Source organism: Musa acuminata, chromosome BXJ3-3 (assembly GCF_036884655.1).
Source record: "Musa acuminata AAA Group cultivar baxijiao chromosome BXJ3-3, Cavendish_Baxijiao_AAA, whole genome shotgun sequence".
Classification (NCBI taxonomy): Eukaryota; Viridiplantae; Streptophyta; class Magnoliopsida; order Zingiberales; family Musaceae; genus Musa; species Musa acuminata.
In genome coordinates this window covers 34,242,871-34,261,881 of record NC_088351.1, presented here as the reverse complement: position 1 = coordinate 34,261,881, position 19,011 = coordinate 34,242,871, and the positions used below count along the sequence as shown (strand labels likewise).

Genomic DNA, 19,011 nt, shown 5'->3' with positions numbered 1-19,011 from the left:
TTGGAATTACTTTGGATGTTTCTTGAACTCAATATCACAAGTCTGCTGTGGCATGACAGGTCTCACTCACAGGGCTCTTCTGCTTCGTGTCCACGGCACTGGCACGCACAAGTTTATTCTCAGATACGAGGAATGGTGGGAGATTATTCTCATGTATGTTGGAACCTTATATAATTCCACATGAAACTAAAATCATCAGAGGGAAGCAAGACGATGCGAGGGTAGGAAATCGAAAGAAATGGTGTTAGGAAGGGATTATTAGTCTTTGTTGCGAAACTTATCGAATTCTAACGAGATATTGTTTGACATGACAGGTCTCACTCACATCCTTTTCGGCAAGAGAGCTTGAGAGACGGAAAGGAAGCTTAGATTTCATTGACGAAGAAGAATGAGATGATATCCATAATTTTATTTTATTTACAAAGGTGATGAACGAGGGATTCCAACTGTTAATATTTTTACCAACTAAACTAACTAATATCAAGATAAGACTAATGGCAAGGTTGGCGGAGAAGCATACTACTAATACGGTTCTTTTCCTCTGCTTAGAATGCAAGATTAAGAAAAGGAAACAAACACTAGAAGAAAGTGATGCACAGCAACCTAATCGCAAGATTACCACAGCCAGCCAAGAAAATGGTTATAATGACGACGAGACGAAAAAGAGGATTCCTTTCCAAAAGTTAGAACGATCGCGATGGGACTCGAACCCACAATCTCCCGCTCCGGAGGCGAGCGCCTTATCCATTAGGCCACGCGATCATTGTTGTTAATCTGACTCAAATAATTATATAATTATCGTTTTCAACGCAATTAACATAATAGGATTCAGAAACACTAACCTTTATGAGACGGTTCCAATCAAGTCCATGTCTTTCCCCCTCGTGCGACTTATGTCCAATATATTTATATGTGAGGGTAAATTGAGAAGAGGACTGAGATAATAGTTCGACACCAATAAAATTTAAAAGAGAGTCAAATTATATATAATTTAACAAGTTTAATCCTATGAGTTGAAATTGGATTTATAAACCTAATGTACGTTAACTATTGGCCGATTTAATTCATACTAACATCTTTATTCAATTTCTAACACCTCGAATGCCCATAGATATTTGTGTCAACCAATTTGACCCTAAGAGCGTCTCTTGTTATTAGTCTTTTAGCACAAGCATGAATCTATTTAAATGCATCGTGTTCCAAAGCAAAAAAAGTTTAAATCTTTACGGAATAATCATCAATAATAAAACATAAAGTCATTCCGTACGATTAACATAGTTATTTAGAATATATTTCTTGTAAGGCTAATGCATGTAAAGTATTGAGATTCACATAGTTCAGATAAAACTGGAACTTGGTCATATATAGTAACCATATCAGGCTAGTGTTGATACTTGTGACGGAGACACATGGTAACCATATCCAGTTTCAATCTTATACGACAGATTTCCACAGTTTCAATCTTATACGACAGATTTCCACAGTTTCAGCCTTAGGCTTGTGGAAGATAACTAACTTAATACACAAAGATTGAAGTACTGAAAACCTACTGTTGAATCTCATGTATGAGATGACTTTAAGATGCATCTATTGCATCGAAACAACACCATTATCAGCAAACCTCAAGACTCAGTCTCCTTGGGAAATAACTAATATTCGAGGGAGTTAATCAGCAGCAAGTGTGATAATTGTGGCATCTGGTTGAGTTGCCCATTCGGTCCATGATCCATCGTAAACTGGAACATCAGGCTTTCCAATTCGATGAAGACCCTGGAGTAGCATCATGACTTGTTAATTTTTTATATCATTTCATGATGACAAAATTGTTATCTTACCATGTTTACTATGCAAGCAGTCACACCGGTGCCACAGGAGGCAACAATTGGACGATCGAGAGAGATGCCTGCAGCAAAAACAGTGTTCATATAGGGGGAAAAAAAGGAAAAGTGCATACTAAAGATTACATCAAAAGCTGCAGTAACTTTTGTAGACCATGCTTGATTAATTAAACTTCGGTTGCAAGGTGCCACCAAGCACAAGTATCTCAGAGAAGTCAATTACAGTTCATGAAACTAATTATCAGCTTACAGCAAATTAATGAACTTTTCACAAATTCTTATGACCTAGCCAATAAAGACTGACATCGAAGTCTTTACAAATGGCAGTCTTTGAATTTGTTGTCGATATCAAAGAGTGAAATATATTCAACACAGATCAATATGACTACAGTGTAGCATGTTCGGGCTTGCGAGCCAATATCGTAAATTGCCCCAGCTCACTAAATCATGCCTCATAAGATAGAGATTGTTTAATATAGAGAAATAATTTCCCCTCTGATATGGAGTCTGGACCAATTAACAAATTCTAATGCCAGGAAAAATATGATACTAAGAACTATGCTTTTTCAAAGCATATATATAATTCTTAAGGAATTCACAATATTTCAATAAGAACCTTGAAATGCCTTCTATTTTATATCAGATCAGTCTTCAGAATGAGTTTAACAAAGACTTTGACCTTGTCACATTACAAATAAACTAAAAGAACTCATTAACTAAATAAAATATACATCTTTCCAAATATCTTGGTGAAAAGGTATCTCACCAGAGATCTTTTCAAACACAAACTTGTTTTTCGTAGCACATCAGGAACATGAAGAGACTCTCATAGAGGGTAACATACTCTAATTTAGCTAAAAAGTTATATTTAGGTTCATTTATATAAACAAAAAAAGAAAAGCATGATAAAATAAATGAAATAAAGTTAGAGAACATCCACTTGCTATGGTGCACCAACAGATGCATCTGAACATTTTTACAAGGAGGAGGCTCTCACCTTCTTGCACAAATTTTTCACGAAGTTGATCTTCAGGCAAAAGCATTTGTGAACCATCAAGCATCTGCTTTAAAAGAGATTAAGTAAACTGAAAAACCACATTCACATTACAAAAATACATATGTAGGGTGCAGCATTATATATGTTATTGCTAAGAATGTAGTGAGCATAAGTACAAAGCTAACTTCTACATGAATCGAGATTGCTAGTAAAAAATGAAATTCTTTAGTTATACAATGCACCAAGCACACACCTAATGTAACTTACTTTATGTTATAAAAAAAATGCTCTCTTTAACCTTTGCTGCTTGTTTGTGAGACAGTAGAGTGTTTTTCATCCTAGGTCTGGATGTCCCTCTTAGATATATACTTCATCTCTTTTGTGATTCTGCACATACGCTTTCATATATATAGTCACATGTCAACTCAAATAAGTGTTATAAGTGTAAAATGTCTCGAATTATTTGACAAATGCATAATTGTGACTCAGAAACCGTCTCCCTAGATAAGTGGTATTTTCTGATTTTTTCCACATTTTACAAGTACAATTTTTTCTGAACTTTCTTTTTGCATGCACTAATTTTTAGCAAAAACATCACGTATTTAGTCACCTCAGTGACTAAATACACTAATATGTGGAAGGTCAACACATTTGAATTCATCCTGTCCTCCCAAACAAGCTGTAACAGAATTCTGCCTAATGAACAAAAGATCGTTTAGCGCTGGGACATTAAAACAAGTGAGACATCTCATCAGAAGATTTGGTAGCAATTTTTTCACCTCAGTAAAGGGAACACATTTGCTGCCAGGCATATGTCCACTTTTTATTCCCTCTCGAGGTTCTGGAGCTATGCCATCAAACCTGCATATGAGGATGAACTTTTTAAAATGAAAGTTCTTTATCCTGAGTACATTGAACACATTAGGAACAACCTTCTGAATGATAATATCAATGACTGAAAACACTAGTCAAGAAAATAATGACATTTTATTATTCTAGAACTTAAGAAACTCAAAAAGTCAATGATTTGGGAACTGGATGAAAATCTACTGTGAGTCACATGTTCTGCTGCATATTATCATAAAAATGACCCTTGATCCACATGTTCTGCTGAGATACAAGACTTACAACACACGTTTGGGTGCTACATAACATAAATCTCATTGGAATTGCTAAACCTGTGGCTGCAATAATTACAGGAGAATGGATACTAACTCTATTAACATTGAAATCTGCTTCCAGCAAATATAACAGCACCACACACCAAGGATCACCGTTTCAGGTGATGGATCCGTTTTGGTGATCTATCAGACAGTACATACCGGTCAGTACCAATGTGCTGACATATAGTATACCGGTGTGTACCAGTGTTTCGGAGAGGAAGAAAATGGGGGAGAAGAGGAATGGATGGAGAAGAAAGAAGGAAGAAGAGGAAGCAGTGATGGAAGAAGAAGAGGTAGAGAAGAAGGAAGAGGAGAAGAGGTGGGAGTGTACATAGGAAGAAGAAGGAATACGGCAGCAACAGCATTGGCAGCGGTGAAGCAGTTGCAAAGCAGCAGCAACGGCGAAGAGTGTGAGAAGAGGGTCTAATTTATATTCTAAGTTTTTTTCTTATTCGAATGTTGAGTTGGATGGGCCCCACTGCCTTTTTTATTTTTTTATTACTTTTACTGAACTATACTGGCCCACGCCTGGACAAGTACACACCACTCATTTTGTAATGTTTCAGGTGGTACAACAATCATTGCCACACAATATATACATCTTAGGACTTAAACCTGTTAAAAATACTGAACGAGCACAATGTCAATATAATGGTAATAGAAAACACCAACTCAGATTAATGAAACTAGTGTAATAAGGTAATTAAGCACAAATATATAACATGTAAGCCAAATAATCAATTCCACAGATGAGAAAAATATTACCTGGACCTTGATCGAGCGTCTATATGTTGATGTGTTTGGTCACTCATATTTTGTTTGATCTGAAACATAAATAATCTTGCTGATGAAATTCTTGTTTGGTTATAAACATGAAGCACAGAAAAATTCTATCATAAACAAATATATCATAATGGAATCATACAAAACTACAAACTTGTGGAATCATCTTTAGTTGAATGCTCAGACCTCAAAGAGGTATACAGGCTAAATGTACTAAATTTAGATGAAATTATTGAATAAATTTGATCTTAGTTCCTAATGATACATTGCAATGTCAGATGGTCATGTCCATTAACATAAAAAACACAAAATTGGGCCCAAGAAGACCAATGTGCAAACTGACTTATTAACCCAAACTGAAACCGCATGTCTATTGACAAATCAGTCTCTGAAATGCTGCAACATTAAAGACAACTCTGAGATGATAAGAAACATTAATCAAGTTGATGATCAAAGATATCTTTGTTTACAGTAAGTTGGGGTAAAAAAAAAAGTGAAAAAAAAAGTTGGGGTGAGCAAGAAAGTAATAGGACAAAATGAAAGCAAATATTGATGCTTGACAATCTCAGTAATGAAAAGTGAGACTATAGACCACAAGCTTGAACAAAGGAATGAGAAAGCCAAATGCAGTGAAAATTGAGACATACCAATATAGCAAAAAAGTCTCTTCATTTTTAAGTTTTATTGAAATATTTGTTATAATATTAATGTAAGAATTTTAAAAAATTCTCAATCTTGGGATGACCTACAAGCTCATATTTTAAGTCCCTGACTTAACTTTTATTTGCAAATGTTGGAGTTGAAATAAGGTCTGGATGACCTGAAATAAGGTTTAGATATACTTTATTCTTATTTAATTTTAATTAATATATCAAGAAATTAAGAAAACAATCCTGAAATAGGGTTTTTTTTCTCAATTTTGGCTATTTTCTAATCAAAATTTTGGTGTGTTGATACAAATCGGTGTACCGACACATGGTACACCGGTGCCAACTATTATGTATCAATCCGACAAAACTTGTAAAAAATGATACTGTTTTGAATGATTGGAGTAAATTAAGGACAAAGTCTAAATTGGACTTGATAAATATTTACATTTAGAGACAAAGGAAAAGAATGTTGGAAATGCAAGTTTAGAACAATAGTAAGAAGAAAACATGTATATATATATATATATATATATATATATATATATATATTTGTGAGGAAGATGAAGACCATCAAAGATATTGCTTTAGTAGTTAAAATATACAGAGGCAACAGTAAAGTGCGACAGTCGATGGTAGATCAGAAGAAAAAATATATGAGAAAGTAGTAAATTCATTTATGTTTCATAGAATAGTCAATGAATGATTGCATTTGTTAAAATTTTTTACAATTATAGGTAAAAACAATTGCCCGAAAATAATAGAAAAACTTCAGAAAAGGTTTAAACATATCCAAGGAAGACATATAATGTACAGAAAAGAAATCAAGTAAGTTAACTCACATTGCAATTGTAACAAGAAACAATAAGTGAAGCTAATAACATTGTAATTGCAAGGATTATATGTCTTCCTTGGATATGTTTAAAATATGACTTTACTTATTTTAAACATATTGTTTAAAATCACATTGTAATTGCAAGGAGAGAGATGATGATCAAATATGACTTTATTAGAAACAATAAGTGAAGCTAATAACATTGCCCACAACAGAGCTCAACATGAAACATCCATGAAGCCAACAGTTAATGGTTGGAAAATCAGAACGGATTGTTCCTTGCCATTGTAATTTTGTGATGTAATATTAAAAGAATCTCCTATAAATAAACAACAATTACTTATGAGAAAATGTATCATCTTTGCAAGTTTTTCTCAGTTTTACCGATACTAACATATTCATTGAATAGGCTAAAATGTCCATGTTTTATTAAATGAGAAAAAATGTTCAAACCTGTTCCAGCGTCCATACCAAATGAGGCTGAAATTTTGTTTTAAATGAGGCAGGTTCAACCTATGAAAGATAAGCACCTCAGCAATTATAAACCACAAACATCCACAGAAGAACAAAGAATCTGTATAACAATAAATTAAATCTTATAGTGGCAATAATCACTTCATATATGAATAAAATGATTTTTTCAACACATCAAACTAGGCAAATGCTATTTGAGGAAACTGTATATTGAACTGCAATCTGACACCATATGCTGGTATAGTTCTCTTTAAGATCCCTATGATATCCTTTTCACATATTGACTGCAAATATAAGAAATGCATTTCAGAAATTTGTTAATTTTTTCTGCAACAGCTACTCCTCTTGGTTTCATATATGTAGCACATCACTTTTATCCCACCTCATGTCTTGTGCAGTATGATAATGAGAATCACACAGCATGGGTTAATCTTTTAGTATACAGGTTAGTTCTAAGAAACAACCAAATTGGTGCAACAAATAAGTTAAAATATTTTATTATCCTAACTAGGTGGCCATCTAATAAATAGGAGGATACAGATGCCACCAGATGCATAATTTTACTTTAAAACTTGAAATAAATCATATGTTTGCAAAAGCTTGTGCTTTAAAGCAAAAACAGTAAGGGACTAGCCTACCAATCAATTATATAGCACAAACTTGGACCTGTAAGTGTAATATACAACATACCAATTGACCACGATATACGTTTTCAATAGCTTTACTGACTGAAGTAGCTCGCGAAATTGCCACTTTAGATGAAGTAGATTCAACTTCATATCCAGATTTGCACCATTGTGGCAAACCTCCATCCAAAACCCAAACTTTATTGTGTCCAAAAACTCGGAACATCCTATTAATTCAATGCTGCTTTGTCAGAAAGGTAAATCACTTGGCAACTGAAATCACAATAACAATTAATAATACTACTAACAAGAAAATCGAACTATGTAGTTGCAACTATTTGTCATATATTTCATAAATCCTTTCTTACTATGTACATCAATTAAGTTCACCACCAAGAATCCTAAAGCCATATTGTCCTCTCTCAATGGGCACAGAAATAGCTAGTGTATTAAAACATAAAAATAGTTTCTACCTTTTAACAGATTTATCTCCAAGTTTCTAACTCCTTTTTTATCATAAAAAATGTCCATGACCCAATACCCAAATTTCCTGGATGAGGAAATTTGAACCATGGCCATGCCAAGAGCATGAATTAAAGGATGTGAGGCAAACAAATAAAAGAACTTGTTGTACATACTGTCACTGAAACAGACTTTTGTATCTTTTTTCTTTTAGAACATTCCACTTTTGATTGAAAATTTATGACAAGTCATGATACCCTTGCAATAAATTTTTAAGTACTTGAATTCAATCATATAAGTTTTATGGTTTTTAGTAAATTTGTTCAGGTTATGTTAACAAAGTTGCAGTGGACTCAATAGGACTCCTTTATGCAAAAATAGTAATGTAATGGCTGCGGCTATGAAGCCACAGCAGAAAGGTTTAAAACTAATCAGGTTGAACAGCATCTGCTACAATCTTAGATATATGCATAAGAACCCAAAGGTAACAGGTAAAAAGCAGAAGTACCAGAGAGGTGAAAGATGAGACAAAGGTCTTCCAAGCCAGAACAAGGAAGATGATATCAACTTCTATCAATTGTCAAAGAGTATCACACTTACCAATGTTTCATGATCTGAAGACAAGGGGAAAAAACACCATAGGAAATGATGATGATAATAATATCCAAACACCCAATTGAATTAGTTTGATCTGAATCATTGATCAAAATCCAAATTACAAGGTGAAAAAAATCCTGCAAATAAACTTCCTTGAGCCCCAAAAAGTTAATAATCAATCAATTATAATCTTTCCCAATCTAAGTAATTCACTCCTGAGCATAGCAAATTAAGACCCATAACCATTGACATACAAAATTATCCTATGTAAGGAAATCTTTTCTATTAGTAAACATATCTCACCTGGATTCTTTCAGAGTGGAAGAGGTTTAAATGAATATCTCATATAATTAAAAATCCAAATCTTAGGTTGGTCGGCAATCAATTAGTGACCAAAAAAGTAAACCTAGTCAGACCAATGCAAACCTTTCAAAAATAAAACATAAAAATATACAAAATACTAACAATCTAATATATGGTCATGTGCGAAGTATCTGTATATAGAATATTATATTTGGAGGGATAAATATACATAATTTTAAAATTTGGGAGGATGAATATGGTAGTAGACAATATCTAAAGTTTAAAGATCAATCAATTGGCCCAACGAGAAAATGGCAAAACTTAGATCTGGTAAAAGAAGTTTTGAAGCTGCTATAATCAGGGAGAGTAGCTACTGCTATATTGTGCTGCATAAATTTATGAAAGACCAGAATATTATCGGTTGATAACAGAAAGTAGAAGGGCAAGAAAGGTCACATACAGGAGTTAAATAATTAAGAAGTCATGGGAAGAGAAGAAAAAATGGCATTAAAAAATCCATCAAACATCATTCGAAGTTTTTAAAAGACCCCCTTCCCTTTCCTTCCCAAATCTTTCTTACACAGTGGGCCAAATCCAGCTGGAAAAATTCCGGAATCTTTCCTCACACTGCAATTTTTTGTTTCATTGAGAATCTTTGTGTCCCAATTGTCTAGGTTATGTACAGCCTAAAGCAGATAAATTAACTATATCATTATAATTTTGATTCACAAATTGATCCTAAATTTGGCACAACCACAACCTTGTAACAGACACCAAGCAGATTACTTAAGAACCAATAACCTAATGACATAGTATTAGAAAAGTATAAAATAATTAAAAAAACACAAGAAACTAGTCCTGGGAACTTAACTGAACCTTGATTGCAACAAATGATATCATTAGGAAACAAATTTCCTTGTAATAATGAGGAGTCTAGAATTCCAGAAGTATTTTTCTAAAATTTCACCAACATATTGAGGTTACAAAGAAATCAACAGAATTTTATCATCAAGTTATTGTTCTACTCTTACCACCAAACACGAGCAGCACTAAATTGTCCTTTTCCATCATAAACAATAACAGCATCCTTGTTTTGAATATCAAGAGCAGAAACTGAAGCAGCAAAAGCTTCATCTGATGGCAACATGTGTGGCAACTGATTCAAAAACGCATTTAAATTTAGATAAGTTCAAAAAGCTAAGAGATTCATCAAGTAAATAACATTTGTGGGTGGTATAGATGTATAGTTTCCTTGGAAACATATATATCAACTAAGTATCATTGCCTTATCCAAGAAATAATGTCAGGTCCAAAATTACATGAAACAAAAGGTAGGCAAATGAATATGAAACTTAAGACCACGTAGTGAATGCCATTTTTTCTTATCTGATATCTAATGACAAAATATGCCCAATAATTGTGGACATTTGTTTCTCAGTTGTCATAAATGATCCCTCACTTAAATGTTTCAGACTGCAAATTCATGAAAATAAATAATCCAATTGTAATCACCACTAGTAATGGACATATGTCTCTCAATTATCCAAAAAATTCTTAGTATTTACACATTAAACAAAGTTATGTTACAAATGAGGGGCAAAGTGAAGCGGGTTTCAACTGGACTAAATGTTCACAAAAGGCTTCTCTGGAAGGAAAGAACTGTGCTTTAATTTCTAAAAGCATATAGAATGCTTCCTGTGTATCAAGGATATATAAAGACTTTAATGAGTGACAAGGAAATGGAAGTATTGATGAATTGTTTTCATCTGTTAAACATGCACATATTCTCATAACCATTAGGCATAAAGCAATTATGTGCATCAACAAGTATATTATTATAATAGAAAGTTTCAAGCATTCTCGACTGCTTTAATTATTAGTATTCATATCTTAACTTAAAAATGACTATTTTAAGTACAACTGCTGCATTTTACTTTCTGTTTGACGCATAACATGTGCCAACCATATCAATTACTAAGAGGATTTTAATTTTGTTCTTTAGGTTTCAACTGGAAATGACAATCTGACCTAGATACTGTGTTGAACCTTTAGATATTGATATAAGATACAGACTTTTACATTTTTTCCATATATCACAATTTCTGGTTGAACTACTGAATCACCAAAGTATGGATCTGAAAGAAATATTTTAAATAATGCATGAACAGGATATCGTTCCCATGTAGAAAATCTTAGTTGCTAAGTGCATATAGCCTAAGTATAATAGTTTATTTTAATTTATATAATACCTCATTTATAACATAAGAATAGGCTGAGTATGGCAAATCTTGTTCCAATCAGTAGATGTAGTTGTCACAAGAGATTTGATTTCTAGTAGCTACTTTTGATAAAATGAGTCAATTCCAGTAGAGTGACAACCATGAAGATTGTCAGCATTCATGATTATTCATTTTTACTTTTTCTATCACCTCAGACATTTAAGTCATGCAATAAAAATATCAAATTTTAGGTAAACTTGGTATGGTAAGCTTACCATCAGATCAGACCGGAAGAATTATCTGGTCCATGTACTGAGCTGCCGTCTGATTGGTAAATACTGGTCTGTACTGATCAGTACAACTAAAATTAAAATTCTTGTTTTTAAAAAAATTCTAATAGTGTCACTCTATGAGTCTTGTTTGAAACCTAATATAATTGTGAAAGCACCAAAACTAGATTGGTTTTTCATCTCTTTAGTTCTCTACAGTATTTTCCTGACCTATTATTATTATGCAATTCAGAGAGCCTCCTTCTGTCTCATCAGCTTTCAAACACTGACAGAATTCCGGAATTGACTCAATATCATTGAAGCTCATGTCCTCTAAGGTTTTCTTGGGTTATCTTTGTACCACTTTCTAACTTTGGTCACATCTTCTGGCCCTTCACCAAAATTATGTGTTTCTCCAAGTTTTCTCAATACCAAACTATTCATGTGAGTAGCAGTAAAGAACAAAATTCATTCTGCAAAAATTCTTTCTATGAGGAAATAGAAAGTTGATATCTCTTGCCCAATTTGTTGTTATTCAGTAAAACCACAAGTCATAAAATTCGTTATCGTCCCTATGCCATCACAGTCGTGGAAATTGGACATGGTAACTTTATGGTTCCCCAGCCTTGCTATTTCTCTCGAAGACTCTTGAAGTGCCTGGAGGAGCATAGATATTACAGCCCCATTGGAGATATACATAGGAACAATTGCTGATCCTTATTTATTAGATGATTTGGAAGCTTAGGAATTGCAAACTAATACAGGCACAAAAGAATGCACAAAGGTGCCTGCTCAAAAATAAATTGTTGAATTGTGGTGGTATTATCTTGAGACTTGAATATTCAATTTTTTCAGAGGAAATAAGCCAAGTTTATCTCTCCTGTTTCTGTTATTTCTGTAAAAATTTCATAATTGAAAAATAAATTTCCGTAAAAAGTCATGCTCAGGTCCATAGACCCTTGGTTAATCTTTTCAAAACAATAATTAGTTAATTACTATGTCTACGAGGAAACGACTCACTTGATTTAGTGGTAGCAAAATTAGGTAGAACATGCATAGCATAGATTTACTTTTTGCTACAGCTCTCTCCTAGAGGATGTGACATTTGTATTCATGTAATTAATACAATTCTTATAGTTTCCGGACAAAGCTTGATTAGAACCTCTATTTGCAAACAAAAAAAGAGTCGCCTTATTGAGTTTTCCAATACCTAACCTGAAGACAAATCCAATTCCTTTAAACACCATAGATATGAGAAAATTCAATTTACAAGCAATAAAACTTGAATGTATAGAAACACACTAGGATGTCTCACATTAGATGTTGGATCAGATATCTGATCAATATCAAAGAATATGGCACCAGGAATGTGAGCCACCTGAATCAAATCCAGTAATGGTATTGTTAGTACCATGTAGACGTCAGCAGAGTATATATAAAAATATATAAAGGTCCAGAACTCCTGATAAAGGTTGCAAAGTAATGACAGGAAAACCAATTGTTGAGCTGTTCAGTCGATAATATAAACATGATAGTAGATGATTTAAACCAGTTCACAAAGTCCAGACAAAGGTTAGGTACTGACAGGAAAAACAAATTGCTGAGCTGTTCAGTTGATAATTTTCCAACCAAACTTTTCCAAGGACACATTAAATGGAACGGATAATGCTGGCCCAGAAAACCTTTTCCTTGACTTTCCAAGTATCACCTAGTATCTATACCGAAAAAGTTTTCCAAGTATCTAATGCAAACAGTATTTTGACCTTACACATTTTATCCCATAAATCTGCTGAAATATTTGCAAAGAAATGGTTAGGTTCAAATATAGTGATCAATTATCAGCATGCATCTAAGCGGTAAATAACATCTTCAATCAACATTAATAATGAATGTCACCAAAATGAAAGCAGCTCATGTCTAATAAGTAAATTTGATTTTCCCATGACCAACACAACAGGCTTGGATAATAAGATTTGGTCACATGAACATCTACTAAAACAACAACAATAGGCTGTAACATCCTAACAATTCGAGGTTGGCTATACATTAATGGGGTTAATTATCAATAATTTATATCCAAATCAGAAAAAAAGAATTGGAGGGTTGAAAAGTGGACCTTCCATGTGAGAACTTAGCAAGATCGAGAAGTAGCCCGCATTCTGGTTATTCGAAGAGCATCAAATACCAAATTCAATAATTATTTAGATTCTAGCAGAATTACCAAATTGTAATGTGTGATTATGCCTAATTAAACATTGAACTTTTGATGCAAAATGTGCAGTAAAATGTTGAATATGAACCACAGGTAAACATAAATAAAGATACAACTCAATCCATTGAAGATTGAACTTAATTCTATCCTGATAAGCAGTTGGCCAGAAAAGCTTTAGTTTGAAATCATATAGGTTGGACAACAAAAAAACATTTAATGAGTTACTCAAATATCATCAGAAAAGAGGTTTTAAGAGTTAAGCATAAAAATATTTGACATGCATGTAGAAACAATATATACACACATATACATATTAGTGCATAGCATTGTCAGTGGGTTTTTCTCCCCATAAAGCACACTTTATAAACCTAAAATAACATTACCCTTAATTAATATTTATTTTTAACACCCATAACATAAAAAATCTAACATCAATAATCAACAAGAAAGACATATTATGTAAACTGCCATCATTTTTATTTCTATTTAAACAAAAATTCTAATTGATGAATTACCCTTCCCTTTGATGCTTCATCCACCACCATATAACTGCCACTTCCACCACAACAACAACCATCTGAACACTCACTATCACTCCCACCTCCACAAAAACAGCCTTTAACCAAACCAAAATTGCTGTAGCAACCATCAATGACACCAATAACACAATAAAAAAAGGCAAAACAATACCTAGTTTTATTTTAAATATAAAAGAGTGAATTTTTTAGGGATTGTCACCAGTAGCATGAATGTAGGGTGCTATTTACAGAAGCAGAAAATAATGTCCTCTGTCCACATTCAGATCTCTCTGGAAATGTCTAGACAAAGACCAAGTGTGAATGTTTTTCTTTTATTTTGTGCTTTTTCATATGGTTCACCATAAAAAACAAAATTCATTAAGGTCATGTTCTCTGGAAGAAGTGAAATGACACTGCAAGCTGCAGCTACCGTAGCTTGTCAGGACAAGGCCGCTGACTACATCCTCTGGTTGCCCCTTTGCTGAACAGGTACTGAGATATCTCATGTAGCAAGGCTAGCAGTCAAACTCAAGAACTACCAAAAATCAAACTCTGTGAGAACCATGGAGAATGCACAGGATAAGATAGTTGGATATTTTGCTACAGCAGTCTTTTTACACCTAGCAGCATGGAATATTTTGAAAAAAATTAAGAAAGAAGAGTCTTCCAGGGGAATTACATTGAGTAAAATGAAAACTATTTCTGAATCAATCAGAAGCCTCTTGGCACAGATTAAGGTAGTTAGATATTTTGCTGCAGCAATCTGTGTACACCTACCAGCTTGGAAACTTTTCAAAATAAGTGTCTTCCAGGGGAACTAAATTGAGTAAAATGAAAATTATTTCTGAGTCAATCAGAAGCCTCTTAACAAGATGAGTTAATATCCTGATGAGACCATAACTATTTGTGTGAAGGCATTTGGTTTGAAAGAAATGGCCTTTCAGCTTGTTATTTTCTTCCACTCATGTCCTCACTACTTCATAATCCTAATGATAAGTTAATAGGCTGCTACTAATTTTTGCCTCAAAAGATATGTCAGAGAAATTAAACCTAGAATTGACTAAAGCATAAAACCTATCTACACATAATCTATCCAGCACTTAACGTTAATTTGAAGCACATTTTATCAATTCGTCCATATGTGTTGATTCATTCACAACAAACCTTCCATAACTTGAAAAACAAAAGCAACAAAGTCAAATAACAATGGCTCAATGACAAAAATCATCATAGTACCTGATACTCTTGAAATGCATTCCGTTGCTCTTGTGGCATGTACCAGGAAGCATCCAGTACCTAAAAATTAGAACAAACTAAATAACATTAATCTAACAAATAAATCAGAAAGAAGAAAATTGCAGACTTGTATATTTAGATACATCCGGATATGACTCTCAAGCCTCACTGTATTGCTCTGTTGTACTGAAATCCTTGAAATGTAAACGGATGGATACAACAGAAATGCATTGCAGGAAATTAAGAATTAGAATCTCAGTTTGGAAATTAAGAAAAAAGTATGCAAATACTACATACCATGTCCCTATATAAAGGTTAAAAAGGGAGGATTGAATCAATATGCTCGAGAAGGTGGATGCTAGATAAAAAGGTTAAATCAAATTCCTCAATAACAGAATGTCTGGCCGGTTGAAATATCATCATTTTTTGATGATCACTTATTCAAAATTTATGCATCAAACAAATATTTAAATCTACCCCTTCATAGGCACATACATCTTGAGGAGGTTCGACAGCACTTATATTGACTAGGGGCTGAGAAGTTGAGTGGTGACAATCTTCTATAGTACAACTACTTATGCATTCAGTATCATAATATTCATTATTTTTTGGATTATTCAATATATAGTAGCCCAAAAAACATGGATGCTTGTAAAGCGTTAAGCCCATGCTTGGAAGTTGCATAGATTCTTTTTCTTGCAAAAAAAATTGTAAGTTAATTAGTAGATGAAATTCTTTACATAGAGACTAGGGTTCGAGTTACAAAAACATAATCTAGATTTAGAGATAAGGTTGCACACAATGACCCTCCCCAAACTCCACATTGGTGGAGCCTCATGCACTAGGTACACCCTTTTTGCAAAAAATGTATAATTTTATTAAAAGATAAAATTTGTGTTCGTAGTTTGGAAAGGCTTCTTGTCTACTTTGAATAAAAGAAGTGCTTGACAAGAGAAACTACAAACTATAAAACATGTGAACCAAAAAATAGATCAAAGACAACTTTACAACCTGCCATGCTGCTCGCTCACACCATCACACCCATGTCAATACTGAACATCTATCCTAGTGATTGAATATACTTCTTTTAGAGCATAATATATAACTTAAAATCATAATTTTATCACAATAATTCGCTTTTCGTGAAAACTGCATCACCTTAGCCTATAAAAAAGAAGACAACACAAGCAAGAATATCGTTCCCTTCTTTTTTTATTTTCCTTTTATATTCAATATCCATGTATACATATAATATCACATTATTTAACACTAAACTTTCTTACCTAGTCCAGTTGTAACACAAATTGTCATCCATAACGAAGCTTACAACTAAACCATGTTCTTTTCTACCACACTTTATTCATGTAGCAATATGTGATGCACCCTAAACTTTCTCTATTTTGACTGATGGTATTCCTGTAAAACTTTAAATTATTTCGATAAACTAAGTCTTATTATTTACAGGTGATAATTATATCCACCTAGGTAACCCCATGACCGGAAATAACAGTTCTAAGCATTAAATATAACAAATGGTAATAACTGCATACCTTTATATCAGGATTTTTCAGATTAGCATGCAGCCACGCAGCAGAAACCACAGGTTCATGACTCTCCATCAATCAAGTTTCAAATATAATGGTTTCCAAACTATATTAAGCAGTTATTAGCAAGGAAAAAAAAAAGAATCAGAGAAATCAAGAATACCTGCCTAGAAAGATGATGATAAATTTTCTTATCTAATCTCGTAACGAGCAGAACAAAAAGAACATTCAGCTAATATGGAGATAAAGAAGAAACAATATCCACTACTCAGAAATGGAAGATAACAATTAAACACTAAAATCAAAGTATGCCATCCACTACTTAGCTCTAAAACAAAACATATGACCTTAATAGAAAAGCACAAAAGGAACACAAACAATACGATAGAAGACCAACCATAATCATTGGGATTGAAATAAAGTTTCCAACCTTCTAATAAAATGAGCCCCTGGAGGTAAACAAACAACTGAAATTGACTAAGGAAAGAAAGGTCAGCCAATGGGCGGCGAGAGAGAGAGAGAGAGAGAGAGAGAGGGAAAACGAAGAAAGACAGTTCACCAAAAAACAAACAAAAGCCAGAAGACACACGCCAAGAAAAGAAAATTTTGTGATATTCCAAAAGCATGTGATGGGAAGGACCAGTCCTGCCTTCTTGATTCTCGAATCCTCTAGTAGTTAAAAGGATCGATCGAAGACCAAAGAATGTTTTCTCTCGAACGGTGAGCAGCGAATAAAACCAGATAACCCCATCTATAAAAGAATATTGTTCTACAATTGCGAAGCATGAGACTCGAAGTGCCGGTCTTGAATTCTTGAATTCTTGAATGAACATGAAGAAATTGGATGGATTGATCGAAGACCCACGATTGCTGTCGTAGAAACACCGAGGTCCGTTCATCCAGCTAGAACCCATCAAGACAAGAAAATTCGAAGACCCACGAATGGTATCACCGGAACAGCAAGAAACAAACAAAACCAAGAAAACCCACTAAGAAATGAAAATGTCTTGCCTTCTTGAATCTTGAACTACTTCAAGATGGATCGAAGACCCACAAATGCTTCGTCCGGAACACCACAGAACACACCAAACCAGATGGATTGATCTTTGAATCAAGAAAAAACCAAATGGATTGATGGAAAATCCAAAACCACATAAAAACTATTCCGAAAAAGAAATTACATCAACTATCTCGAAGCGTGAGAAGGGAAGTGTACTGGTCTTGCCTTCTTGATTCTTAACGACCTTAGATAGATGCTTCCGTCCACAGACAAGAGAACGAGCGAGGAGGAGCGCACAAAGATCGATCGAGAGGAAAGGGGAGGAGAGATGGGTGATCGAAAACCGGAAAGAAATACTGTGGACGGCGTTTTTATGACAAGCGAGTGATATTGTAACCTCGGGCGAGGCATACATATACGTGTAGAACCCACTTACGCCAGAGATCGTACGTACCTTAACACGCCTCCACACCCCAACGATGTCAGACCGTGTCCTCCGCGCGTAAGATGAAATCGTATGATTCGGGCGTAGCACCGCAACCGCGAGGGGAAAAAAAAAAAAATATATATATATATATATATATATATATATAATTATCGTTCTGATAATTATATTTAAAAAATATATTAATATTTTTAAAAAATATTAAAATTAAATATTTAATCTTATTTTTCTCGTACCGTCGATTCTTCCGACGAAAAATAACACAAATAATGTCACATATAAAAATAATATTTAAAAATAAAAAAAATATTTTTTAGTAATTTTTTGTAAAACCGAAGACATTAGTTAAGTTAGCAAAGCAAATGAAACGAGACAATACAACAAATGAGAATCAATACCAATATTATGATTAATAAGAAAATCCTAAAGGATAACAAAGCTTTCACAAAAAATATTCTTATATAAAATTAATATACTTAATGGTAAAGATTAAAATTAATATACTTTATAGTATCTTTCGTCAATAGAATCAACAGAGTAAAGTATTTTACTTATATAATTATAAAGATATCAATATAATTTTTAAAATATATCAAGATCAAAATTTTAAATATAACTAACTATAAATGTAATATGTAATTAGTCATAATATTTTATTACTAATCTAAATCATAAAAAATTAAGACACCTCATCCAAGACAAAGGCTAATTATTAAGCAAGAGAAAGTCAAGGCTACAAAAAGAATATAATCGTTTGGTTATTTCTAAGCATGAGATAGGTTCTTGCCTTCTTTATCCTTGAATCCTCGGTAGGAAGAAGCACAAGTTTGATGGATTGACGAA

The 19,011-nt window shown here is 33.5% G+C and overlaps 1 protein-coding gene and 1 non-coding gene across 3 annotated transcripts; both read right to left on the bottom strand.

Annotated features, from left to right (window-relative positions):
• Nucleotides 1-689: 689 nt before the first annotated feature.
• Nucleotides 690-762, bottom strand: TRNAR-CCG (transfer RNA arginine (anticodon CCG)). The gene has a single exon. It is a non-coding gene; the product is annotated as a tRNA-Arg (tRNA).
• Nucleotides 763-1,336: 574 nt separating this feature from the next.
• Nucleotides 1,337-18,106, bottom strand: LOC135633467 (thiosulfate/3-mercaptopyruvate sulfurtransferase 1, mitochondrial-like). 2 transcript variants are annotated; one of them, XM_065142930.1, is made up of 12 exons: nt 17,949-18,106; nt 16,730-16,829; nt 15,180-15,239; nt 12,529-12,591; nt 9,757-9,881; nt 7,428-7,590; nt 6,717-6,776; nt 4,764-4,822; nt 3,615-3,696; nt 2,836-2,899; nt 1,836-1,903; nt 1,337-1,770 (listed from the first exon to the last, which is right to left on the bottom strand). In XM_065142930.1, the coding sequence occupies exons 2-12, from the start codon at nt 16,796-16,798 to the stop codon at nt 1,666-1,668; spliced, it is 918 nt and encodes a 305-aa protein (XP_064999002.1). In that variant the 5' UTR covers nt 16,799-16,829; nt 17,949-18,106; the 3' UTR covers nt 1,337-1,665. The 2 variants fall into 2 exon arrangements, with proteins under 2 accessions (XP_064999002.1, XP_064999003.1); XM_065142931.1 differs by lacking the exon at nt 17,949-18,106 and adding an exon at nt 17,735-17,885.
• Nucleotides 18,107-19,011: the final 905 nt, after the last annotated feature.

What these genes read in the sequence shown, in the direction of transcription:
- LOC135633467 (XM_065142930.1), bottom strand. Translation starts at nt 16,798, where the DNA reads ATGGAGAGTCATGAACCTGTGGTTTCTGCTGCGTGGCTGCATGCTAAT. An exon ending in ATGCATTTCAAGAGTATCAG is followed by an intron (nt 12,592 to 15,179) that starts GTACTATGATGA and finishes GATTTGATTCAG; the next exon opens with GTGGCTCACATTCCTGGTGC. An exon ending in CTGCTTGCATAGTAAACATG is followed by an intron (nt 1,771 to 1,835) that starts GTAAGATAACAA and finishes ATGCTACTCCAG; the next exon opens with GGTCTTCATCGAATTGGAAA.